Below are 27,329 nucleotides of genomic sequence, written 5' to 3' on the forward strand. Positions count from 1 at the left end.
TGAAACTAGTCATTCACACTGGCAAAATTAACGAGGACATCCAAATAGTCATCGATTATTATTTGGGACTATCGTATGTATTAAACAATCATGCTTCCGAATGTTGAACTCATGTGCATGCTTTTCCTTTTGACCAAATAGCTTTAACAATAAGAACATCAACTCATCAAATAAAAATGGGGTTGAGCACTCTTGCTTAAGACAAAAAGACTGAGCTATTATTTTGCCCTCCAATTCAGTTCTTGTCCATAAAAATTGCCATTGAAATATTAAGCATGCACAGAGAAAATTTTACCAACTAGAATCCTTTCTAATAGAAAATACTTTTAAAATGTAAACATAAAAACTAGGGATGGGTCGTTTGAATAGCCGAATACCTCAAATAATGAGATTTTTACACTAATCGTTGGCACAAAATTATCGATTGTACAAATACACAGCACTGATAATCCCAATTCTAATTAAATCCCTTAACAACGGTCAAATCCTGCATGAAGGTTTGCACATAAGGCTGGTTCAATTCTTCAATAGTATTTTTATGAAAACTTATCTTTAAAATATATATATAATGCTGATGACTCCACGAGAACTACATTAAGAAGAATGTATGTATACTTGGAAATGCACTCGATGTAGGCTTTTACTTTTAAGACACTCTGTGGCATGACGAAATTTACGTTTTAAAGTTATTGTCAATTCTTTGAGGTTTACAATAAACGCTGTCAAGTATTACTTATAAAACAACCTTCAACATGCATATAATAAAAAACAAAGGAATTGCAGAGCTCGCCATACATGCAAGTTTAATGTAATCGTGGACGACAGTTGCATTAGGATTTAGGAGTCATTTTGAAGTAGAGTGACTTGCAAAAAGTTAACCTTATTTATTTTGATTACAGTCTGTACAAAAAATTGGTGGAAAAATGCATATTCAGTAATGCAGTGTTCGATATTAGAGCAAGGTATTCGGGAAAAAAATTTTAAGTATTCAATATTCAAATTCGAGACAAATGCTATTCGACCCATCTCCAATAAAAACGAATTTTACTTCCACTCAACATGTGATTAACTGTAATTGCAATACAAGCAATTAGCTACAAAGTGGGGTGATATAGATTAGAACAAATAAATAACACAAGTAGTAGCAAAATTAATATTTTCTTGCAGATATTACAACTTTCCAAATGGATTTCAAACTTTTGCATGATTTCACCAGTGAAATGCTGAATGAATCCTCTCAGGCTGACTTGTATGACAATAATTACAATAATAATATCACTTGAATAACTTCACAGATTTAAATAAAAGCTTCCACTGCATACTGGGTTTAGAGCTCTGATTTCCTTGAGGCCGATTCCTTACTTCCTCCACAATAAAGAATTAACTAAGCACGCATCAGAGGCCTTTCCCATTGATGCACCCATGCGCACAAATGATTCACAAAAACAAACACACCTCATTAGCACTCATGTTGTCTATATACCTTGTCAATTGCAACATACCACACATTCACACTAAAACTGTCTCTTCACTTGTTTTTCCTCTTTTCCAGCCATCACATGTATTCCAGGAACAGGAAAGAATTCATCGTTTGCTGACCAGACCTAAAGGATATTCTTTTTCATTTTTTTTTTAAGAATAAAATATACATTACGTGTATTTCAACGAGGCAGCAAAATATGCTTGCTTTAGAAGCAAGTTTGCAAAGGGCAACGATGTTTGATTCACGCAGCATACACATCACCAATCACACAGCCATTCACACATTGAAAGTGCACACCCTAAGAATGGATAGTGCAAGCCCCAGATAAGAGGAGGTACATTGGAGAGAAATGAGATAGGGGAAAGGCAATCACCAACGTCACATGATTACAGGGAATCTGAAAAAATACAGGGAGATGACGAATCGACTGTTTAAAAGCTGTGTCCAATTACATACAAAAGAAGGGGAACTGAGGGGTGGGAAAAAAAGCCTTTCCTTCACTTTCACCCAAAACCTCAAAAATATGCAAGGAGCATTGATGTGGGAAGTGGAAATGAAGAGCATTTTTTAACTTCTGTGACTAACTTTTCAGACCCTTCTACCGCCCAAATGGCTTTCCCCCAAAATTAAATGATGTTGGCACAGTTTGCTGGTGGAATACGTAACCTGCAATAAAAAAAGAAAAAAATTACAAACTACTCTTGAAAAAATATATAAAATCCCATTCCAATAATCAAACAGAATGGAATGTGTTAAACCAACTTTCCATTTAACACGGGGATATATACCTAACAGATAAAAAGAAATCAAACCAAATTAATTTGCACTAGACAAGCCGTACAAGTTACTTTTAGTTTTAATAAAGTCAAAGTTCACAAAACACATTTGGAGTGACAAAGATATCAGATTCAGGCACACAATAAAAGTGTGAACAAAGGGAAAAAATTATATCGTCAGCACTAACTATATAACAGTGAAACATGAAATACTCCAGCTGTTTAGGTGAGTGAGACTTGTTAAAAATATAAATTATTTAGGTGAGTGCACTCAATATTAATCACACTGTTCCACAACACAAAAGATGGATTCAAAATCAATAAATAATTGAGAATATAGCCCTTACATTAACTGTTGAACTGGTAAAAAAAATTAATTTGTATAAAGACTGAAGCATCGTTATTTGTCCAGAAAAGATTCTGAAGAAAATGGCCATCATATGCTAACTACTAAACAGGGATCGAATGAGGTTCAAAAGAAAAGAACCAGAGGTATACCCTATGTATATCACACATCAGACGTGACAAAAAATATAAAAAAATCATCAGAAATCTGTATGATAGCAACATACCAGACCACCATATGAAAAGAACCAAGCCTAATTTTAACAGGCAAATCACTAATTGTTGTAATAATTCTGAGCTGTCTTTTTCAAACCATCAAAGTATCAATTAAAAAATTAACATTCTCAATAACAAATTAAAATAAGAAAACAATTTTCTAACACCTAGATGCTAATAACACACATGAGAATCAAATCTATCGAAAACATAAAATCTCTATGAATTTATTAGGCATTTATTACTTTAATAAAACTAATCCCACTACAGGATTTTACCTGCGGCAGCAATTAAAGATTGATACAAAGAAGATCAAATCTTCAAAATGCTGCAAGCTACAGGTCCAAATATTTGGCACAAAAAAATTGTCAAAGAAAAGAACTAGTATACACCATAAAGGTCTCATATAGAACTCTTAAGCGCCATTTGCTATAGGGTTCTAAAACCTTGAAAAATGAGCACCAAGTGAGCATATTTAATGCAATCTTGGCAATCCCAAAATATTTCGAAGTGCAGAAGGAAAGTATTACCATGAATGAAATTTACAATTGGGTAACTTTTTTAAAAGAACTAAGAGATAAAACAGTATAAATTACACCTATATTTTTGGCAACTGCTAAGACCAAACTTAGAATAGGGGACACTGAAAAGTAGAGAAATTTATACTCCTTAAAAAGGATGCACAATGAACTCTAGGCTATACTGTTACATTTCATCAGCTTTCCCTTTCTTTTCTCCAGCTGTGTACATATTTGAGAGCAAATATTTAACTGAGAAGTTATTGGGACCAAAAAAATCATCACTTAGTAGTATCAAATTCCGTAACTTCAAGAACTTCCAGGATAGGTTGAGGTTTGCAATTTCAAAAAGTTTAGTACATTCAAATTCAATGTACATTTAGCATAGGCTTTTCATATGGATTTCAACAGTTACGATCCATATTGTTACAACTCCATGTTACCCTGCTTCGTAAAATCGAGAGTAAACATATTAAACTTTAGTTCAGGGGGAACACAGCCCCTTAAATGCAACTGCCAAGTGGAAGTAGTAAATACCACAGGTTTTACAACTTTAAATGAATAAATTGAAGGGCAAACTCAAACAATGGATAATTCGTAGCAAGTCCTCTGTAGTCCACTATTTTCTTGCTCATTTACCTGAGACAAATAAAACTTCTAAGGATAATAATATTTATGAAGTGAGACATTGAGGTTTGAATAATTCAATATCACACGTATACTCTGCATACTTACAATAATTACATTTTCATTACACTACATAGCAAATAATAGCAGATTAAAATAAGTAATATTTTTGCTTTCTCTTAAATACATTTTCTCATGATAAAGAAAAGGATTTCACATGGTACAATGGTACCATCACTAATTAAGTTTATAAATATACCAGAAGTAGTGACATTCAATCAGTGAAACTTAAAGAACAATCATTTCTTGGTCACTAACATCTACATGAGCATTATTTCTTGAGAAAATTCTATGACAAAAGAAGTTACCTCCACTCTGCTCTATTCTCTTGCTCTCAGCAGCGGCTTTTCTTTGGTCTGCCAGCAGAAATACTTCCTGCAATGACTTTTGCTGCTCTAATGTCAACTGTGATGTTAATATCTGGTACCAAGATGGATCATTGGCTTGTATATCTAAGAGGAAAGAAATTGGAAATTAGTTTAGCAAAAAATAAAATCAATTACATCGACACAACCACAGCCAAAATATCTTTGGGAGTGCAGTAAGTCCCCAACTTACAAACATCTGACTTATGAACTTTCAGAGATACGATTTTCATGCCCAATTCAAAAATGCAAGCGCTCCTGAAATTTCAAATTTGGCCACTTCGAAGGGCCTGTTGGTATGGCTCAGAGGGGACTTGCACATTGGGCCTAATGTGTGTAGGAATGTCAGCCATATCATTAAATCTGTCTTTGGGGACATGTGTTCAAAAATGTTACTTAATAAAAATTGCAACAAAGTATGACAGAGTATCCTGAAACTGATGACCAATGGAGAATAAAGTATAACTTTTGAGTACTCTCTGTGATTAGCGTTAGAACTCTGCTGTTTAAAGTGAAAAATTATTTCAGCCCCGTGTTTGGCCTGATATTTCATGGCCACTTACAAAGGTGAAGGGTGTAGTACCCATAGAAAATTATAGTGCAATAACACATCAATGAAAATTCAGACTTAAATTTTGAAAGACAGTCATTCACGAAGATAAATTGGCATTCAATTATTCAATTAACTTTCACTTGATGAAAAAAGAAAATTTATAAATAGCTTCTCACAGTGCTGTTTAAAGGTAACAAGAAGAAACACAATTCCAAATTCAAATGTTGAAATATCTTAATTGTATGACATTGTTAAGGGTATCATCACAGTGCTGTTTAAAGGTAACAAGAAGAAACACAATTCCAAATTCAAATGTTGAAATATCTTAATTGTATGACTTTGTTAAGGGTATCAGTATACAGTGGAACTTGGTTAGTGCGTTCCTCGTTAGTACGTTTTCCTCCTTAGTACGGCGATTTCTTTCGGTCCCGGTACCACACCAGTGCAACTTCCTATGCCCGCCATACAGTTTTGGTGGCAGGTTTTTGAGGCTGCGGAATTTTAACGAACTACGAGCGCCACTAGTAGTTCACCCATGCTTTGTATGTGGTTCGGTTAGTTCACGTGTGTTTAAGTGAGTTATTTGCACTTGAAAAACTATTTAATTGAGTTCTTCAGCGTTTTTTTGTAATTCTAAACGCTAAATTCACTGTGTGGATTTCACGGGTGAGGCAGGAGCTCGTTTGCTTAATTTTCAGCGATATTTGAAATGCCATGAAGCTGTGTCGCACCAGGGTGTACTGAGGGGTATGGCTCTAAAAAGTCTACCTTCTCATTTTTCTCTGCCCCCAAAGATCCTGTTAAGAAGAGTAAATGACCAGCTGCGATACCGAGGGTAAACTTTGAGTTGAAGGCAGGGCAGGTACTGTGTGAAAGGCATTTCATGCCCCACGACATCGTCAGGAAGAAGCTGTTGAGAGATGGCAATGGCAAAGTCGTCCAGGAGGTAAGTAAAGGCCCAGCTTAAATAAAATAATTTCATAAGTATCAACGAATATATTTAATGTGTTATTTCGCGATTTAATTTTAGGTGGAATTTAGATGTCCTAAATTGACTGATGACGCTATTCCTCTGCTATTTCCGGGTTGTCCAGCTTATGTAAGTAAGCCAAAAGCAAGGCCTAGGGCGAAAACCCCCAGGAAGGGATGTCAGAGTGAGAAACGCTTAGATTTACATGAGGATCACAGCGTTTCACAGGCCACCGAGGAAGAGACCGCCGCCACTTCTGAACCTTTAAATGAGCAAGATCTAATGGATACAGCAGAGGGCCACCAGTTTGATTTTGAATATCTTAGGAAAGGAGTTCTTTCCAATCTTCCCTTTACATGGACTCGTGTGATCCCATTCTCTGGACCTGAAGTGGTTGTATTTTTGCAATGCGTGGAAAAGAGTGGAAATGTGACCTGCTCTATCCTTCAGAAGACTGTGCCTAGTGAAATTTTAGGACTTACTAATGAGCCCGCTACACAGGCCTCTCAAGTTATTTGTTCAGTCTTTATCTACACATGCTTCAAAGGTATCTCCAAACCTGAATAAATTACTTAAATGCAGAGGGTATTTACTTCTTTTCATTTTGAACCAAACCTTTAATAAGATAGATATAATGAATTTATTTTTAGTATAACTCTCTTCCATTACCTAACCTGAGAAATTTGTACTATGCATCTGTTGTGACAAATATTTAGTTTATGTATCGCGTCATTTACGTAAACATCACCTTACTGTGATGAGAATCCGTTCGTAATGTCATAGATAATCTCCAGTATTTATTCCATTGCTTCAAGGCGTACTTAGCAGTTACAAGTTCGTAGCCTAAAGGAAAGACATACCGGCATATAATTTGCAATATTAATGTACAGGAGTGTTAGAATCCCTGCGTAAGCTCATACAGTTCACATGAAAGAATGGTTATTTAATTTAAAAAAATAATATTTGGCCTTATATCTCTGGAATCCAACATATTCTCCACAAAATTTTCCTTAATTTACACGGGTTTCAATGCCATAACGACGTCTGCCAGGGTTGAGGACAGGTGCTGCCATTAGTTCCGACTTTCACCGCAGCCTCAAAAACAAGCCACTTTTTTCTCAGGAGTAACAGCGGCTTGCCCGGTACAATCCGAACAAAATACAGGTAAAAGTATTTGGTTACTACGTTCGAAAAAATTGTGCGCAATTGCTTGCCGTGACGCAACCCGCAATTCGTTCTCTAGTATCTTCTTAAGGGTCGTAATCCTCCGAATTCATGATTTAATTTATTATTATTAGCCATTAACATTCTTGCATTCATTCCACATCTCTTTCTTCGACCGTGATTTATCCAAATGCATTTCTCAATTCTTATGACGTGATGAATAATAAAATGCGGCCATTTATCAAGAATGTCTGACTATGGAAAACTGCAGCCAATGAGAAGCCCCAATTTTTCCCACCCCGAGCTCCTCACCTTCTGTTGCCTCTGGAGTGCTCACTGCGCACAAATTTCGCGTGTGGGCAATTGTTGCTATTGCACGAGTTATCATGATGAAGAAATGAGTCTTATCCAATTCCCACTTTATCTAAAGCAGTACTGCACTTACTCCATAAACTCGACGTCAAGGCTATGGAAGCATTGCATTGCTTCTCCTTCCAAGGAACAGTAGAAATAAATGAGATAACATTCTACAATTAGTATTATACTGCCTCCTTTTAAATGGTCTAGATTAGGTCTAGCGTATTTGACTACTGCTGCGGGAGCAGACGATGCTCTGGATCTCCACGCGAAGCTTAGCTTAAAAATACGTTATCTCGGCACGTAAGCAGACGACATTATACAAATTTCTAAAGTAAATTTCAACTGAATAATATAAAATCTTCTTGTAATTACGTCATAATATAACAATCTTGCGTGTTATTAATCGATATATCGATCGATATGGTTTTATTCCAGAAGCGAATGTGTACGGCTGTTGCCGTAATTTAAGGTTAATACAATTTTATCCCATTTTTATGATGTTTAAAAACAACCAGTGGACATAATCGGGGTTGCTGGTATATTCTCCGAGTATGCTGTGAGAAAGTAGAAATTACTTAGCTTTACTTTCCTCTTTCTATAAATATATATAGGATAAATCATGGGAGATAGATGCCGTTTTCATGTAATTGTCTTCGGGAAACCTATGAAACATTGTGATTTTTATTCACATGGCATTGTTTTTCAATGTAGCGCTCATTTTCGTGACTTTAAAGGTGGAAAGAGTTCAGGAAGGCGATCCTACGAGAACTACCGATAGTAATTGTAATTATGACGACTTTTCCATAGATTGCAATTACCCCGACTGCTATTATTTACTTTCCTCGTTAGCACGTTTTCCTGGTTAGTACGTTCATTTTTTGCTGTCCCTTCAGAAACGTACTAAACAAGTTCCACTATATATGTATTCTGCTAAAGAGAGCTCAACCATTGACTTACTTTGCAAAACTTCCTTAAACACAACATATTCATCCACTACACAATTTTCCTCATCCAATGGTGTAGTGTAACTCTCTAAAGCTGTTTCTTCACTTGGATCGTACTCCTCATCATCATCGTCGTCATCATCATCAGATTCCTCATCCTTCATTGACAAAAAGAAAAATCAGACACCCTCAAGTACAAAGACAAAACACAGTAAAAAAATTATTTTATAAAAATTAAATCAAATTAGAATATTTAATTAAAGCAAGAAAATTAACATCTATAAATTTTCCAATTGTTTCCGGCAACACAGTATTCATGCTTAATATGGGGAACAATATAGCTAGTGTGATACCTTGATCACAAACAACAGCCTTATGTGAGAAACACCATGAATATGTAGTTCTTTGTCAAACAGCTACTTCACACCACACCTCAAAATGTATAGGCTATTACAGGAAAAACATGGAAGGCAATATTAAATTGAGATTTACCAAAGCAAAATAAGCTGCTTTTACCTAATTATCTCAACCATTTCATAATAACTACTAGCACAGTTTACACAAAAGGAAATACCAACAAACATTACTAGAGAGAGAAAACTTAAATGTGCAAAAGAGCTCACCTCGATTGTTGCTACAATGTTAAATGGGCTATTGGTATTGGCCTTAGCAACACGGTCCTGCACCCTTTCCAAATAATCTGGCCCAACTTCATCAATGTCATCCTCATCACTATCAAGCACCTCTGAAAAATTCGATTCGAAAAAAATAAATATAAGGGAAAATAATCAAAAAATATACATGAAATTAAAAACAAATAAGGCTAACACTATTCATTACGTAGCCTTCTCAAAAATTCTATGAAGGTAATGGAAAAGCAATTTTCAAATCATAACCATTTGTTTGTAAACCATTAATTAGAATCAACGTTACTTACGATCTTCCACATCTGTTTCTTCTGCCTCTTCTTCCTCCTCTTCCTCTACCTGGGCTTTCGCTGCAACAAAGAACACAGGCTAATGAATGCATTAACACATTCAAATTTACAGATGCTAAATATATTTAATCAACTCAAAAATACAGTACTCATAAAAAAAATAGGGCACCTGAAATATAATAAGGCCTTTGAATATGCCAAGCTTGCTTAAGCTCCATAAACAGGAACTTTAATAAAGTTTCTCAGTCACCTGAAAGTGCCACCCAGGTGACACAATTCCAATTTTTTTCAAAGCAATGCATGAAACAAGTGACTTCATACGCAGTCACGCACACAGGTCCAAAGTTAAATACACCAAGGATGAAGTTTGCCAGTGTGGCTTTGTGACGTTAACATGTTGTTCGGCAAAATCCATACCAAAGTTCGCTCTGAGAAAATGGCTTAGTGGAGTGACTAACTTGGGCTAATATGCCTGACCAGCAATTGGGAGACCCGGGTTCGAATCCTGGCTCGAAGTCAAATATTTTTCCAAGGCAAACTTCACCCTTGGCCCATATTTTTTTTACTCGAATCGTAAAACCCCATTCAGAAGTGAAGTCAGGTGGTGGGGTAATGTAATACTTTTCACTCGAAATTGCATGCCAACAGCTATTCTCTGATCATATGTGGTGTGCAAAGTTGTGGTTGGTCGGCCATTTTGCACAATACCGCCCAGTCTGGTGAGTGTGACCCAGTGGTGGGCCAATCTACCCCATAAGTGAAATGAGTTTTGTCCTCGGTGGCATGACCCACCGGTAGGTCACACTTAACTTTGGGTTGCACCACAAGGGTTACCATGTATTGTACACACACACACACACACCAAGTTTTACGTTTCATTCCTCAGATTAACTCCTAATTCGCAACATGGCGACAACAGCAAAATAAAGAAAAAAGAGTAAATTTGGTGTTTTCCCAAAAATAAGTCAGGTACAACCCAGTGATGGGTCACATCACAGCAAGCACGTTGAGCTACAGTCAGAAGGAAGTGGAATACACAGAGAGGGCAATCTACCCTTCACTGAGTGAGCAGTGCAATGCTCAAATAATGAAGCACTAATAGCAGTTAGCAGTCACGAAGCTTTCCTTCACCATTCTGAGACATCAAATAATTATAAATTTCTCCCGAGTCTTTGCCAAAGGAAATGATTTAAGCCTTGATGAATCCATTGGTCAATTGAAATAGAAAAAGTAGAGGAAATTGAGTGAAGATAATGGGTGCACACTGCAAAACATGAGAAAGAGTAAACACAAACCAAAATAATGGTCTAAATTCAGATTGGATTAGCAACCAGAAATACTCCACTAAGGATGATATAAATCCAGGTCACCTTCCAGCGATTGGCATTCCAATCTTACCTGAAGACGTGGCCTACATTGGCCTTATAATATCATAATCAACATATGACTATGCAGCAATACCCAAAAAGCATGCATATACCACCCAAAAGCCTCAAGCAGAAATATATACTAACCAGCATATGCCCTTTTCAGACCATCAAAGAGGAGAATGAGGGAGGGGATGATCTGTGATGCACATTCTGTCACTGCACTTGGTCTGCATCCAGGAGTGTTCACCAATGTACACAAACCAAGCACACAAAGCTTACGATCGTGAAGCCTGGAAAAAGAGAAGGGACACGAATCATGGAGTGAAAAGGAATGACACGATGTAATGATGGGATCACATCATAACCTGAAGAGCCTATATAGGAATACATATACATGTCTATTCACCAAAATCAATTTAAGTCCCAAATTCAATATCAGGTACAGCACTTAACGAATGTTAAGCCTCTGAAAGCTTGTAAATTGTGCTCTCAATTAGAGGACTTACTTTACATCCAATTTACGAGCATTAATGAGTGTGTCACCATGATTCCACAGGAAGGAAGCTTGTCATATGATGTTGCATTCGTACTGAAGTATCTCCTACTGAAGAGAGAACCATATTGATGCTCTTGCGCATAGTGCACAAGGAGAACTTAAACGTAGCGCAATGATTATAAGGTACCGTGGTGTGTATCCACCTAAATACCGTTGCTTATTCGTGGAACTGTGTAATTAAGTTCTCTTTTTAGCCAAAGGGACTGGTTCCTTTATCATAGATTGGGCAGGCCGTTTTGTTGGGACCAACGATTTGCTTCGTAATAACGAGTACATCGTAATAAGGTTGTTTACAATAACAAGAGTCTACTGTACTCATTTATCTTGGTACATACCCAAGGAAACAATCGGTATCATGGATCCACTGTTTGACAAAATGTGCAGTAACAGTTCCAGGTGGAGCAGGTGTGATCGCTGCAGGAGAAGAATCCGCAGAGGGCAAGGCAGGTGTGGATCCATCACTTGGCAATGGCACCGACACCTTGTCAAGGGCATCAAACAGCAGAGACGGATTATAGTAGAGAGCAGCAATCACAACTTGAAGGCACATAGTGCGTAGCTCTGAAGTCTTCACCTCCCTCATTAAACGTGTTAGCACGAGTTCAACAAAAGATGGAATACACTAAAACAAAAGAGAGAAGTAAATTAGAAAGTAAATCCTATCAATATAAAAATGCTAATACCGCAGCCACACAATCATTTTGAGAGAAATAAAACATAATTTGACCATTGGTAACATAACAAAATTAAAAACGTAACAGTCATTGTATTTAGTGGTAGCACAAATATTAAAAATTAAGAAGAAATTCAGTATGACTTAATAACATTTTTAGTGAGTAAGCCCAACAGAATAATCCATGAACATTTTTCTAGTGTGCAACAAGAAATTTAATGGGCAATAATGATATGATACATTAAATTAAACATTAATAACCAATGAAGCAATAATTTTAATTTCAAAATATTAGATCACAATGAGAAAAAACAAACCTGGTCAATTTGTCCTTTGCACTGTAGGATTATAACCTCTAAGAGTTTAGCAGCATGGCACTCAGGATCTTCCCCCGCATCACCTGTCAGTACCTGTAAGGATACAGTTTATTCCACCGTAAGCTTTAAGCATACCAATGCTAAAAAACTTAATTTCATCTACGGAACTTAGTACAACATAGGCTACTGAAATTATAATTAATATTTCCTACCCATTACATAAAATATATGAACATTTTCTTTACAACAATACTTTCCATGACCAAACACAGACACTTACAGCCTTGCACATGTTGAATATCGCCAAAACATGGTTTTCATTCGATAGGAAAGCTGGAGTGTCAACTGTGACATAGTTATGCAGGGCAGGCATCATATCTGTGAAGTAGTCAAACCCATCCTTTTGGAAGACATTATACATCATCTCCAGAACTTTCCACATGTCAGGTGACACTGATTTACTGGTCAGGTTATAAACTAGTGATAATGCCTCTTCATAAAATTCTGTAAATTTTAGAAAAAGAAAAACAATGTCATCATAATTGATTACACAACAACACCAAATCATGATTGCATCAACTGGCAAGGTTGAAAATGAAAAAGATACATACCCATAACACTTTGTGAGAAAATTAGCCCAATAACTTGGAGCACTATGGGCTGTAACTGACTAATGATAACAGGGTGATCTTCCATCACTGTTAGCAAAGTTTCTACAGTATTCAGGAGGCCCATTGCCGTAATAGCTTTCTCATCACTTCCTTCATCAGTATCCATAACTTTAGTAAATGTAGCAGCCTGAAATAGGGTACATAACATTGTTTCAAAACAATATTAGCATAATGAATTCATTTATTCACATATTCTTATTCATTCCTTTTCCACTTCTCTATAAAATTTCAAAAGGCTGTTTTACACGGGGCACGGAATTCTGCAGGTTAGAACTTCATTAACTTCTAAAATGGCATGGAATTGCGCAAATGCATGAACGAAATAAGAACAGGGGCTATTTTGCCATCTCACGACCACGCATTCTCGTATGTGTTCCAGCAATTCACCGCTTTACATGACACAATTTTGACTGCTCCTTCATACACACGTCAGATTGTGCAAGTACGTGCCTCATGTAAAAGTGCCTTAACATTTTAAATTGGCTCATAAATTAACATACTTAACAGAACTTAGAGGTCTAATTGGAAAGGTCTCACTCACCAAGTGTTTGCATATGTCAAGAGACAGTGACATCAGCTGTTCTGTGTATATACAGACTATCTTCTGCATTACAGTGGTCAAGTCATCATTCTCAGTTTCTCGGATAATGTTGAGAAGCTCCAAAGCAATTTGCTTAATCTGGAAGGAAAAAATATAATTTTCCTCTATTAATCCACAATACATGACCACACACTTATTAGGGAACTCAAATACAGCTATTTAGCTCCTTCAGTACATCATAGCCCTTATCACATTGGTGTTCAAAATAGGCAAATTTTACAATTCATGAAAAATTCCTTCATTCAGCAGTTACTTCAATCAAATATTCCATATTATAATACCATGATTATTACATAAGCTTAAGTGACGTTAGGCAAGTTGAGTATAAAATGAAGATTTTTCTATCTAACCCTTACCATAATGAAGATCATGTACTTTAACAGTTTTTATTAAGCATTTGCAACCAGGGGCAGATCCAGGATTGGTAAAAGGGGGGGCCCGAAGTGGGGGTATCCTCCCAGCAGCAGTAGCGCTTCAAAAAAAATTACCAATCCATCTAGCGCAAATTGGATACCCAAGGGCTATAGCCACCTTATATCCCCCCCATAGATCCACCACTGTTTGTAATTGATATTTTTTTTAAATACTAAACAGATCTTAAAGGTCTAATTGGAAAGAAGATATTATTTTATACCTATTACCTAGTGAAGGAATAAGTTTCCCAGGCCAACAAATATTTGGTAGTTAAAGAGAAATTATAATAATTTCTAAATGTCTTGCACAAATAAAAAATATGAAAATTTTCTAAAACTGAAAATGAATTTTTAAAGATTTTTCCTGATCATAACCCAATGGACCCCTTCAGATTGAATCAGTGTCATTTTTATCTTCATAAAAAAGATAGGCCTCTTGTGGCCGAGAGACAAGTTATTAATGTAATAGCAACTAATTAAGTTTCTGTCTTCAATACCATTGGAAGAATCTTATTTATTTAAATGATAGGTGAATAAAATAAGAAGATCTTTCATGGTCTTCACGATGCAAGATTGATGGCATGTATCGAAGGCAATTCAATCCGTTTTTCTGTGGACTCAATAATAAGCAGATTTAAATAAACAGCAGGGGGTTTAAATAAACAATTATCCTAGAATAAGATGAACTCATAAAGGAAAGAGCTTGGAAGATCTTCATCATCAACACCACTCCAACAAAGAAAACTGTTATTACCTGTGGTTCAAGCATCTTCGTGGCCCTATCTTGATTGGTCAGCAGCATTTGCATTGCCACAGCAGCCTGCACTTTCACAGGAAGATCCCTATCATTGAGTAGGGCGTTAGTAGTCAACCTAACAGCTTCAGCCAACATACCTTCCTGCCTGAATTTGATTTCACTGAAGTAATGAAGAACCCAGCAAGCCTACAACCAAATAAAATATCTCATTAGTAAGCAATTTCATTTTCATAAAGTATTATATTATTTAACCCAAGGATTATTTCATCAATACCATCTACCATAATATCTTACATAAAAAGGCGTAAAATATTATTTTTTTAAATTCACTCTTTTCATTAAAGTAAATCACTCTACAGCTAATTCTTAATATTGAGACTAGGGATGGGTCGAATAGTAGATTTCTCGAATTCGAATATCGAATTCGAATATCAAATCATTGCTCGAATATTCGAATACCTCGAATTTCGAATACCTCGAATACTAAACGATGAATGTGAAAATGTTTGACTAGGTCGCCTATACAGCAGGAAACCTGAGATTTTGGCGAGTAATTGTGATTGCCTTTAATGGATTCAAACAGGAATTTAGCTGATTAATGGAATATTTTAATTTTATGTAAACAATAGGGTAGTTTCCTTCATTAAAGAAAACGAAAGGCATTGATTGTGATCCGTTAACAACCATTGGTGTATTCATAATATACATATTATTTGGTTCTAGAAATACCGGTTTAGATTAATGGCAATGGTTAATTTTATCCTCATTTGAAAAAGGCCAGATTGGCGCCCATGCGATGCCACTCCTAGTGACATCACAGGGACCTTGTTTATACACGAGAGGATAGGAGTTTTACATTGTCTGAGGTTACCAATGCATGCTTGAGGCACAGAGCTAAGGGAAACATGTCTTAATAATCACTTATTAAAACTGACTAAGTTCGGAAAGTTTTCTTCGTTTGATAAGGTATTAATAATCCTTATTTAAGCCAAGCGCTACCTGCTAGCATGGTACTCGGCTACCTGCTAGCATCCTGCGTCGTATTAGCGCTCAGAGCCTCGCTCCAAGGTCACCTCACTCGCGGCAGCGGGAAGCAGAACGACGTCACGCGGAGTTTTTCCCGGCAATCATACTTACTCGCACGCTTGAAAATTTTCACTTTTAAATTAATCGCGAAAAATAGTTATCGTCTTATAAAAATCTAAAAGCGTTAAACACGTACTACAGGAGTATTAATATTTCGATGTAGGCAATAAAATAATAATAGGAAAGCGCCCTATTTGAGCATTACGCCAAAATGCTAAGCCTCCGTCGTATTTCTTCGTCTTTCCGGCATTTATTTTCTTGCGTAAAATGCTTAAATAAAGTCAGAAATACGTCGTGTTTGGTCTTATTCTTTTTTAAATTACGCGCACATTACTAATATTTCCATCCAATGAAGGTGTAATTATAATTGCCGAAAGTCATTGTTAGACACCTTTCGGGCTAGTAGATGACTCATGCAGCAGTTGACCTCCAGAAAGGGGGAAATTCGAAGCAGGTAGGTAGAAAAAGGTCAGTGGGTGAGAAAAGGGGGTGGGCGCGAGACCAATTTTATTTTTCTCGCGTAACTTGATATTATTTTCGAAGCTAAGGTCTTCGTAATACGATCCCTGCACGAGCTGGGACCTTTTTTTTATTTCGGAGAAGCGGAAATCGTGAAAGTGGCTGAGGCGAATGCTGAATGGAGGGGGATAGCGGATCGTGGGAAATACGACAATGTTGCTATCCCACGGCACTGAGGTTCTCCTGATGGGGGACATCTGGGATTTTCGGATTTTTTTACCCGATCAATTTCGGTTCCCCACGTCGAAATCTTTTCGCCGATCTAACCCGCAAATTTGATGTAGTTCGTCAACTTGCCTAAAACGGCGCTGCATGCACTAAAAGAATAGAGTTCTCTCCATTTTTCCGAGTCAGCTACGAACGACGTGCGAGCGACAGTGTATGACGCGAAATTCATGAATTTCGCGTTTGCAAAGTATTCGAGGTATTCGAGACGGCACCTTTGGCATAACTATTCGAGATCTCGAATATCGAATACTTTCTAGTATTCGAGGTATTCGAGTATTCGCGGATACTATTCGCACATCTCTAATTGAGACAATTATTTATATTGCATTAAAAAAAACAGAGGACCTCTACATTTTACTTCTTTGATCTGTTCCCAAGCACTGGTTGAAAAAGTAACAAACAGTAAATTTTATCATAATGCCAACCACAATTTTTAACCACCATAAGACAATCATGAACAAAAAATATATGCATGGCATTTAACATGCAGTGAACCCCCAATAATACGGGTGATGGGGAGAGGCAAAGAGGATAAGGTGCACATGAGATCTCGGGACCAATCATGCCAGCATATGACCAAAATCTCCTCTTCCCTCATGCTGCAACCGCATGCAACCAAGGCAATAATTTCTCATTTGCAATAAGAAAAATACATTTTTAGATCCTAGACTTTTCTTAATTTACGATTGGTCATCCACTGAAGAAATCTTCTAAATTAAAAGTTTTTTCAGTCACTCATCATATTCGACAATATTTGACCAGACGTCTAAGTAAACTTGACACATTCCTCGTCAGGAAGTGAATAAAAATATTTATATGTCGATGAATGGCCTAATTTATTAATAACTTATATCTAAATATTAAAGGCCCCTCCAGAAAAGAGCATACAGTAGATTTGCGTTAATATGAACAACCTTATTACGAAGTTCTTGTTATTACGAATCAAATCGTTGGTCCCGAGGAAACAGCCTATCCAATTTATAGTGAAAGACACATTATTACGAAATTACGAATTTCAGTCCCGGTCCTAACAGTTACAAAATGAACTTCATTACAAATTTCCATGAATATACAAAGGCATTTAGGTGGATATACACTACAATATTTTATAATCATTGAGATATGTTTTAGGTCTCCTTGCGTACTGTGCCCAAGAGCGGCAATTATGACTCTTTCTTCAGTATGCACGCAACACCATATAATAAGCTTCATTTCTGTGGAATCATGGTGACCCACTCATTACTGCTCTTAAATTGAACGTTAAGTAACTCCTCTTCTTACGAATATACCATTTACGAACTTTAAGAGATACGAAAATTGGAAAAGTTCAAGCGTGCCCGAAATTTCAAATTTGGCACCTTTCGAGTTGACCGATGCAAAGCGGAGTGGCATAAAGAAACTCGCACTTGGGGATTCTATGTAAACTAAAAATGATGCAGCGCATGACTTTCCCATGGCAAATTGGAATGCTTTTTATGACATATACTTCAAATATTAAGATGAGATTCATGGCACTTTCTAACGCAGCAACCTTTATCATTCCACAATGTTCTAATTCTCAATCCATGACTTTCCAATGGTCTAAACAAGAGACATCTTTTTATGCTGGGCACTGCTGCCAGAGATTTCATAATCACCCAGTAAAATTGATTGACACAGGGGTATGAAATGGAATAAGAAAATCTAACTAGCCACCACTGTATTAGCCATGCATGAACGGCATGAACTTTAACCAAAATTTACTAGATTTGAATAACAAAGTCAAACAACAGCATACTAGAATAGCAAAACAAATGTATTAACTTACCCTGGCTCTCATATGACCATGAGGGCTGCTAAATTCTGGGAAAACATACTGACAAATCATTTTATCCATTTGTTCCTTATAAAATTTTGTTTTCAGCAGAATGTCTGCCAGGGTTCCCACCTAAACAAAAATGTGGAGAAGAAACAATTATAAATTCAATAGAAATTTCAAAAATCACATTCACAGAGCCTAAAATCCAAACAGAATAGTCCTAACCATGTGCAAAGCTCCATCTTTTTGCCTTGGATCAGCATTGGGGGAAGTTAAAACCTCCATCACAAATCCCATGGTCTTTGGGAGCATGCCTTTCCTTTTCTTACAAGCCGAATGCAATAGGGTCTGCGCAGCAGTGACAGGTGATACAAAATCTTCAAATATATCTACAAAGAAAATATACTCAATACGTAAATGATGAGGCCACAGAAATGCTACATGCCCAGGGGTAAAAATTTTGCAAATTCATATACTAACCAAAGGTAACCCTGATATACTCATATGGATCAGAGTTCCATAGTTCTTCATCAGCCTTTGAATGGCTGAGTAAGGGAAATAGAACATCTTGAATGATGAGAAACATGTGAGGTTTCAGGAACTTCCACGAATGAGCATGGCTTACCCTGGAAATAAGGAGATATCATTAATGCAAAAATTGCTATCTCAACCACAAAAAATGAAGCTATGAAGTGTTACCCCAAAATATACAGGTATTCTTACATTGAGTTCAATCTCCTCAATCAAATCAAACTCTACATCATGATGTTCCTATGGTCATTTGTCATTCTTTTCAAAGGTTATCACGTCATTATAGATGCAATTGTACATGGCATAAAGCTTTTAGAAACTCATGGATCGTATTCTACAAACATTCTTGGGTTTCCTAACTTAATGATTTACATTATTTCACTTCGTCTTAATAGCAGAGAATTATCATCCTGGTAACTTGTTGTAAAATAGTTACTGGGGGGACGATGGTTATAGATTCACAAGGAGTGATAAATGAACACGACCACACGTGTTGAATAACATGGCAAAACTGCGGTTTATTAAAAGAACCAACTTCCGGTCAAGAACAAAACAAGTGAATACAGAAATACGACAGTTGGGAGATTACCACTTATTCAAAAAACAATCACAACATAACTGTATATTTTTCATATTCTTTTTGTACAGCACTGCACACAAAAATATAACCAGCCAAGAGCTGAAAACTTTCTAGAATTAGCATTGACACAAATTCACATTGGTTATTTATACACAAGCCCAAGCAATGACAAACCCACAACGTATGAGCATCATTGGTGAATTCCTCTCGGGTAATCTTCCGGTCGAGCATCAAAATTACTGTGGAGGTTTCAGATACCAATGTGGTCTGTAGAACCCTAGTAGGGTGGCCAACCAATCAACGCAGAAAAATTCATGCATGATCCCCGGTTTTACAGGGAAATTTTACAAAATTCCAGGTTCATCTTACATGATTACTGTGATAGATAAGAATTTTAAAACACCCAAATATTACTTCACTTTTAAATAATATTAAGGCCGTTTTACAGGGTACACGGAATTGCACAATCTGACGTAAGTGCGAAGGTGCAATCAAAATTGCGTCGTGTAAAGCGGTGAATTGCTAGAACACATGCAAGAATGTGTGGATGCGAGATGGCAAAATAGGCCGTTCTAATTTCGTTCATGCATTCATGCCATTCCACGCCATTGTAGAAATTAATGCAGCTCTAACCTGTGCAATTCCGTGCTCCGTGTAAAATGGCCTTTATACATACTCGTTGTTAGTCAGCACACATATTTAAAATTTAAATTTATTCAATGCAAGCCAAGATACTGCTTTGACCTCATAAGTGGATGTTGACATCACCTGACATTCTATTCTTAATGTTTTTGAATCTTACTTGAGACAAAAGTGCTATAAATTTCAATTCTGTTTTCTTGTCTGACATTCCACGTTTTGATGCCGCTGTGAAAAATTCTACTAAGCTACAGAACTTATGGTTATGGCACACACATTTTAGGCCAGAAAATGGGCGTTGAACTGATAAAATTTGATGTGAAATGAATTTGAAATAAAAGATTTGGAAATTCCCGGTTGGAGAAAAAATTAATGACTAACTCCAGGGACTAAAAATTTACCCTCAATTCCTAATTTTCCTGGATGCCAGACATCCTGCTAACAGCTGTAAATGAGAATAATACAACCATGCTTACTCATGAAAGTTACGTTACATTACCACTCTGCTACCATAATAAGAGCATGTAAGAAAAATAAGCTACTTTTCAGAGGACCGAGAAATTATGTTTCAAATCGAATTGGTGTTAAAAATTTCCTTGTCATTTAATTTATTGAATTTAAGGAAGGTAGTGCCCATGTATATTTAATCCTCTGACATTATATAAGGTGCAAGTCATGCTGGACTGAGAAAAACACAAAAAAGCCATTGTTCTTTCTACTACTCCAACCACAACAACTGAAAGCATAGAGACTAAGAAAATGCATCAAAAATATTCAAAGCACAGAATTATGCAAAATATTTTGTTAATCATAGTGATTTTTTAACTAAAAACCCTTGGACAAATATCTTAACTGCCTCATATTAAGATAATTGTAATGCAGCATTATAAATCAATATTTCTCATCAATCAAAAATACCAATTTAATACAATTGAAAAAAGGAAATAGGCTCTTAAGAAGCGGCCTCCTGAGCAAGGCAGTTAGTTTTCTGCAATTCATATAAATTATCCATTAAGAATCTTGAGGTTGCTCATAGGTTGCAGAACTTCATAATCTCATTTTCACATACGGATATTGGGATTAGCCTATTCAGCAACCCCGTCCTCTGGATGTTAAGTGTTAGCAAGCAACTTTCTCATTTTCCTTCTCAGGTCTTTTCTTGACTGTTCATAATATAATTGAATGTTTTTGTTTAAGAGATGGGCAGAGGGGAGGTAAGGAGGAGGCGGTCATCATCTCGTCCAGGGACACAACTTCATGAAAATCATAGGTCAAAACGTCTTCCTATGTGGGCTTCAAAATTCTAGTTGATTAACCTTTCTCAATGCTCAGAGTGTTTGTTGAACTATGCAGGTTGTGACTCAGCAGCATTACTAATTTGGGTCAAGTTTGGGACAGAAATTTTTCAGCTCCTGGATTGTGCAGTACTAGATACAGCATTACATCGCAAAAGGTTATAAACAGCAAAACATGAGAAGATTACATCAAAGAAAGAGAGAGTTCACAGAGTAGGTAATACAAGGAAAGAGAGTTCCGCAAATGAATGACAGAGGGTGACATTTTCCATGGTCAGATTTAAAGGTCAAAGAAAAATGCATTCATGCAGATGATCACTAACTGATTGATATAAGTTTAAATGTACATATCCACACATGGCAGAAAACTAAAAAATGCAGCCTAAAACAAAAAGCATACTACTTATTAGCAATGAAGGTATCAGGAAGTACTTACGCTAAGTTAACGTAGTTCAGTGTCTGGTGTACAACTCTTGGAGAAACATAAATTTTATTCCTATACTGATCAAGAATTTTCAGCAACACCTCCAGGATACCACCAGAAAACGTCACCAAATACCACTCCGAAAATTCTTTGTATTCTTTGGTAACTTTGCCGGGGCTGCCATAACTAAAATAGACAAAGAGGTTCATTACAAGATAGAAATATTAATGATAAAGCTTTGCTATGAATACTAGGGAAAGAATCGCTTAGCCCATGCATAGAGTATGGATGGGAGACAACAGAAATGTGAAAATCCTAAGATATTTTAATCATTCAGGAACCACTCATTAGAAAACACTCATGAATTACAAACACTATCAGTTGGTAAGATTGGTCAAAAATTAACAAATGCATACACAGTGGAGCTGCAATATTAGCAATTAAGCCTATTGGAAGACCCCCGCCAAAACAAGAGAATGCACAGGCACCGTCAATTGATTTATGACTCGCATGTAAAAGTAGAGTTAATAAAAGGCAGTTCTACCATGCAACTGCCATTTTGAGAGATTCGATCTTCTCAAAAAGTTGCAAATTTTTAATCTTCTATCCTTCTCCAGGCGGTTCATAATTTATATAATAATAATTAACTACAACAATTTTTTTGCCGTTTTTTGTGGCTTGCTATGTGTGAATATTTTACATTTTACTAAAATGTCAGCAATAATAATCAAATAAGTCTAGATAATATCTTATATAAAATACAGTGGAACCTCTATCTATCGTTTTTCGGGGGGATGGATGAAAAAACCATGAATGCAGGAAAACGATCACTGCGGGAAATGTCTGGCTAGGTTGCCCCACAAAACGCAGGATCTTTGCAAATTGTGATATTCATTAATGGATTCAAACAAGTTTATAGCTGATTACAGGAATATTATTACTTTATCGAAACACTTAGATCGCATTGTTGATTCGACTAATACCTATTTCAAATATCCTAAAGGAACACACCACCTTGCTAAAAAAATGTTTGCACTCTCAATCAGCATTTGCACTGCTATTATGGGTTTGTCTGACAAAAAAATTTTTATCCATCAAATGCCATTTCAATTACACGTATTTACGAGAGCAATGTGCATGTTATGCCAAAATCAACAGCTTTCGCCGATGCAGTTATTGGTTGTGAGATGGATCACGAAGGCCAAAAATAGTTTATTTTTTGAAATGTTCCTTTCTAACAATGATCTAAAAGTATTTAGATCATTCAAGTACATTTTACAATATCTTAACATTACACCTGGTATGTAATGATGGTATGTTATCCTTGGACAGAGTGAAAATGCCAATAAAGAGTGCACAAATTACTAAAATTTTCCTATTCCAATCGATCACTAGGCATTTCTTATGTTCAATAAAGGGGAGGAATAAATTACTCATTTTATTTACCGCATCATCAAAAGGAAATATCTTTCATCATCACATACCGTTCAAACATTCGATGCATAATATGTAAAGCCCATTTTTTACATTTCCACCATGGCAGATCAACACGATCATCTTCCTCTATTTGGTTAGTTTGCTCTGGAACAGGGCGATCAGCAATGGCTCTCACTATTTCCATCCACTGTGAGAATGCTTCTCTTGATATCAGATCCAAGGGCAATGTGTACTATAAAAAAATAACTAGACTTAATACCAAAATAAGCAATAGCAATTGTGATACATTTTGCAGTACCAGTTTTTGCAGGAATGGGACACTGCAAATAGGTGTTTAATTTTCATTAAGAAGTTTGTAATAACAAAGCTTTGATAAACATGTAAATACAGAATTTACACAATACGCCTTTGCACCGGACACATTAAGAATGACAAACACTATGAAAAACTGAATGGCAGGGGCTAATAAGGGGGAGGAGATTACATACATGGGAATAACTCTCTGATATTGCCGTACATTCCAGAAAAATAAAATAAAAATGTGCTTAATAATTTTTAATCAGTTATAATATTAAAATGTGAACGAAAATATAAAAAGCACTCCTTTGATCGCAAGTATAAAGAAGAAACTTGAATAATTTCTTAGTTTAATCGGAGGCAATTAAATATGCATTTCAATCCGAAAATATCTGAAGATCCCCCACTTGAAATAAAATATCCGATCCGTGTCCCAATCCAAAAAATCCTGAATATGTACAACTCTAATTATAACATTTTTCAACTAGTTTTAAAATAATAGCTTCACCTCAAACCATATAATAGTCATAATCCCATTAAAAATCAAATTTCAGTTCACAAGCAGAAAAGTGAACATCAATTTTCAAAAATAAGGTTTGTGATTTATGGGCTGGAAAGTCACAATTTCTATGAGAAAGAATGATTAATATCTCACCTGGGTTAATGCAAAATAGATCTTCAGAATTTGTTTCTGCAGTAGGACGGACTGCTCTGATGGATCAGGAAGGAGTCTGAGGCACAGCTGGTATATCATTGGCAAAAGCAGGTTCATAGCTTCATTCAAGGGGGCTCTTTCCCCAGGTTTCTTGAACCTAAACAATTAAGGAATCAAATTATTCACTGGAAAATTATTAGCCGAGAGAATTATTCCATCACATCATACATTAAAAATTATATTCCCAGTGAAAAAAGAAATAGACCGTGTGTAAACTGAGCCCAATATCCCTTATGAGTAAACTATAAAATTATTCAGTTGAGAGAGCAGGATTGCACACAATTATCTCTATGTTTCCCTGTGTGTTTTGTTTCTTTTCAACAAGGGCATGAGCCCAGGTACTGACACAAGACACGAGTAAACAAAATAAGAGGTAAGAAAATGTCATCAAGGGGTATAAATTTTAGCATGAGAAGGTAAGACAGCATTTTGGAATCATGATATCCATATGAGGAATAAAACATATATTTTTAAGTACGTTCATAGCATGATGAGATTCATGATCTCACCGTTTTAATTCCCTCAATACATATATTTTCCTTCCATCTATATCTTGGTCTCATAGTTCTGTAAATCTTTATTGTTTGACATGAAAGAGCTTTGGCCGCTTTAAGAACAGCATCAAGTGCTTATAAACGCCTAATAAAAGGGTTATCTAGAGAAAATAACCTTGTCTACGAGCAATCGATGAAATAATGAATAGCTAAAAAAAAAAGAACCTACTGTTAATCATGTTCTATACTATTCCTGACTATACCTGTGAGAAGATTTCATTAATAACCAATTATGCTGAGCTGAAACCACAAAAAAATTGGGTATGTAACAGTTTCAGTTCCATTATGGCACTGAAGTGGAAGTTGTGTTGCATTTTATTTGAGTGTCTAATCGTAACTTTGTGGCTACAGCATTTCTTTGAATCAGGGTAAATTGAGTAACTGTACAATAAACAACAAAAAGTCACAAAATATTTGCAAAAAAACTGCAGTGTTCTCAATATGCCACGACTATTAGCACATAGTAAAACCTTTCCTACATCCCTGCCCTCAAAATCACACCTGATTGACCTCAGGATTTACATATAAGCTAATGCTGTAAATCCCAATATTTAATTCATTACTCATTCAACAACAAAATAATCATACTAATATATGAAAAACTTATTGAAACACATACCACTGTAATGAGCTTGCCTAGAATATCTGAGAGGAACAAATGTGTGCCAGCCACATACACATGCTCCACTTTGATATTCACATAAGTTCTACTACTATTGTCATATTAAACAGTTAATGAGTCACTCAGCATACATTTATAATCGTCACATAAATTAGAATATTATATGCCAAATGCTAATACCCAGAGTTAAACTCATTTACACTACATTCTCAGCAGTGAAAAGAAAAAATGGAGTTTCCACACGAATATGTTGCTGTATTAAAATATTGCATACATCCCATTAGCCATATGGCGGCATCAAAGAATGTCAAATGCTATTCACTAGTCAATAAATGCATTCCCTCCTAGTTAAGCCGCATAATACAAATAATTGAGGAACACCATACTTACTCATAATTCTTAACCAACTGATAGAGACAAAGCAGAGCTCCAGACCAACCAGATGCATCAGGGTTCTGAAGGTAAATACTGATTTTGTCAACAATTTGCGTCCAGCGCCCAGGAAAATCATGTTTGACTATGCTGATCACGCACAGCGATAGCTGTGAACTGAAATTATAATTTGGCAATAGTAAAAATCACTCGAAACAGAATTCAAGACGTAAGCCATGTAAAGCAATAAAAAAGGGCAATTCCTCGAAAGACTAAAAACAAGCTTGAGTTACCGAATTAGTTCTGGCGAGTGTACAACAGCATCAACAATAGCATCTCGAATCATTGCCCTATCTTGTTCGTGTACACTAAAGGGTATCGGCTGTCCAGGTTCCACGGGTTCTTTCTCAGCCCAATGCTGTGTAACCAAATTCTTCAAACATATTACACCTATGAATAGAAAATGTGTGACAGAAGTTTAAGCAGCCTGTTGCAGACATGAACTAAACAACATCAACCATATGTACTGACAATTCATTCAGCGAGTATCAACAAGGAAATTACGCAAAATTATACGCATTGACACTACATGTGTCTTGTACATTAACACTACTTATGAGGCCGACAAATGCCAAAATACGACAAAGGTAATTGATGATCAAGAGCAGTTGAAGACTCGGTGACAAATTAAAAGAAAACATAACTATTCTACTGACAACCACACCTCCAACCATAGAAATTAAATCAGCAACAGTAGTAAAAACTTTACGAGTTACATAATTACAAGTAAGAATTCATCAACAATGTATAACATACCGGCTTGACGCACAGGCATATCCACATCAGCAAGCATAACAACTTGAAGGAGAGACGGTGCGAACCCAATTATCTTATGAATCTAGAAATATAATAGAAAACCAGTTAACCTCAAATGGACACGTATCGATTACAGGCGGGAATTAGCTACAACGAGGACGCTCAATATCACATTTCCAAATTGTTGAAAAGGACGTTTTACTTGCCAAATTGCATATTTTGAAAGGGTGAAGTTAACACAAATGACAACATATTTTACAAACATAACAAAATAGTAGTATCATCATCTCATTCTGATAATGGTGTTAATTCTACATGTGTATGGCCACATGTCTTTTAACCTTACTTGATCAAGCTGCTCTTCAGCCTGTTGCCTTTGATTTGGGTCTATAGTAGCCCGCAGAATTTCAGTAAGTTTTCTTGTATCCATTTTTACACTATAAATTAACAACTAATGAGGATAAAAACTAAAAATTTGGTTAAACTTGCTGATTTAAGAACCCGGCTCGTCAGCCAGAAATTCTATCGTTCACGTGATTCGTCAATAACATGGCGGGTTTCGAATGTGGCAAATTAATAATAAAACGTTAATTAGCGATTTTATATTTCGAATTTATTCGTTATTTAATTTTTTGTGCAAAAAAATTGAATTATAAACCTATTCAACTTAACACAAAACTCATTTTTTGATCACAGAATTTGCATTTCTGGATGAACTTTTAATGGTAGTCAATTGTTTA

The 27,329-nt window shown here is 36.1% G+C and overlaps 1 protein-coding gene across 1 annotated transcript; it reads right to left on the minus strand.

The window, feature by feature from the left end:
• Positions 1 to 1,139: 1,139 nt before the first annotated feature.
• LOC124158738 (importin-7) lies at positions 1,140 to 27,136 on the minus strand. Its single transcript, XM_046534006.1, has 22 exons — positions 26,936 to 27,136; positions 26,590 to 26,671; positions 26,067 to 26,223; positions 25,792 to 25,950; positions 24,166 to 24,322; positions 23,261 to 23,445; positions 21,789 to 21,962; positions 18,788 to 18,933; positions 18,533 to 18,696; positions 18,317 to 18,436; positions 14,674 to 14,862; positions 13,447 to 13,584; positions 12,846 to 13,032; positions 12,515 to 12,738; positions 12,235 to 12,327; positions 11,580 to 11,866; positions 10,833 to 10,978; positions 9,319 to 9,378; positions 9,005 to 9,126; positions 8,395 to 8,539; positions 4,334 to 4,477; positions 1,140 to 2,149 (listed from the first exon to the last, which is right to left on the minus strand). Exons 1-22 carry the CDS (start codon positions 27,017 to 27,019, stop codon positions 2,082 to 2,084), a joined length of 3,231 nt encoding a protein of 1,076 aa, XP_046389962.1. The 5' UTR covers positions 27,020 to 27,136; the 3' UTR covers positions 1,140 to 2,081.
• Between the last annotated feature and the right edge of the window lie 193 nt (positions 27,137 to 27,329).

The sequence above is a fragment of the Ischnura elegans genome, chromosome 5 (assembly GCF_921293095.1).
Source record: "Ischnura elegans chromosome 5, ioIscEleg1.1, whole genome shotgun sequence".
In the NCBI taxonomy this organism is placed as follows: Eukaryota; Metazoa; Arthropoda; class Insecta; order Odonata; family Coenagrionidae; genus Ischnura; species Ischnura elegans.

Excerpts from the sequence above, each read along its gene's own strand:
- LOC124158738 (XM_046534006.1), bottom strand. The coding sequence starts at position 27,019 with ATGGATACAAGAAAACTTACTGAAATTCTGCGGGCTACTATAGACCCA. Across the intron at positions 18,934-21,788 it reads CTGAACTACGTTAACTTAGC|GGTAAGCCATGCTCATTCGT; the intron begins GTAAGTACTTCC and ends CCTTATTTCCAG. Across the intron at positions 8,540-9,004 it reads ACATTGTAGCAACAATCGAG|GATGAGGAATCTGATGATGA; the intron begins GTGAGCTCTTTT and ends TTGTCAATGAAG.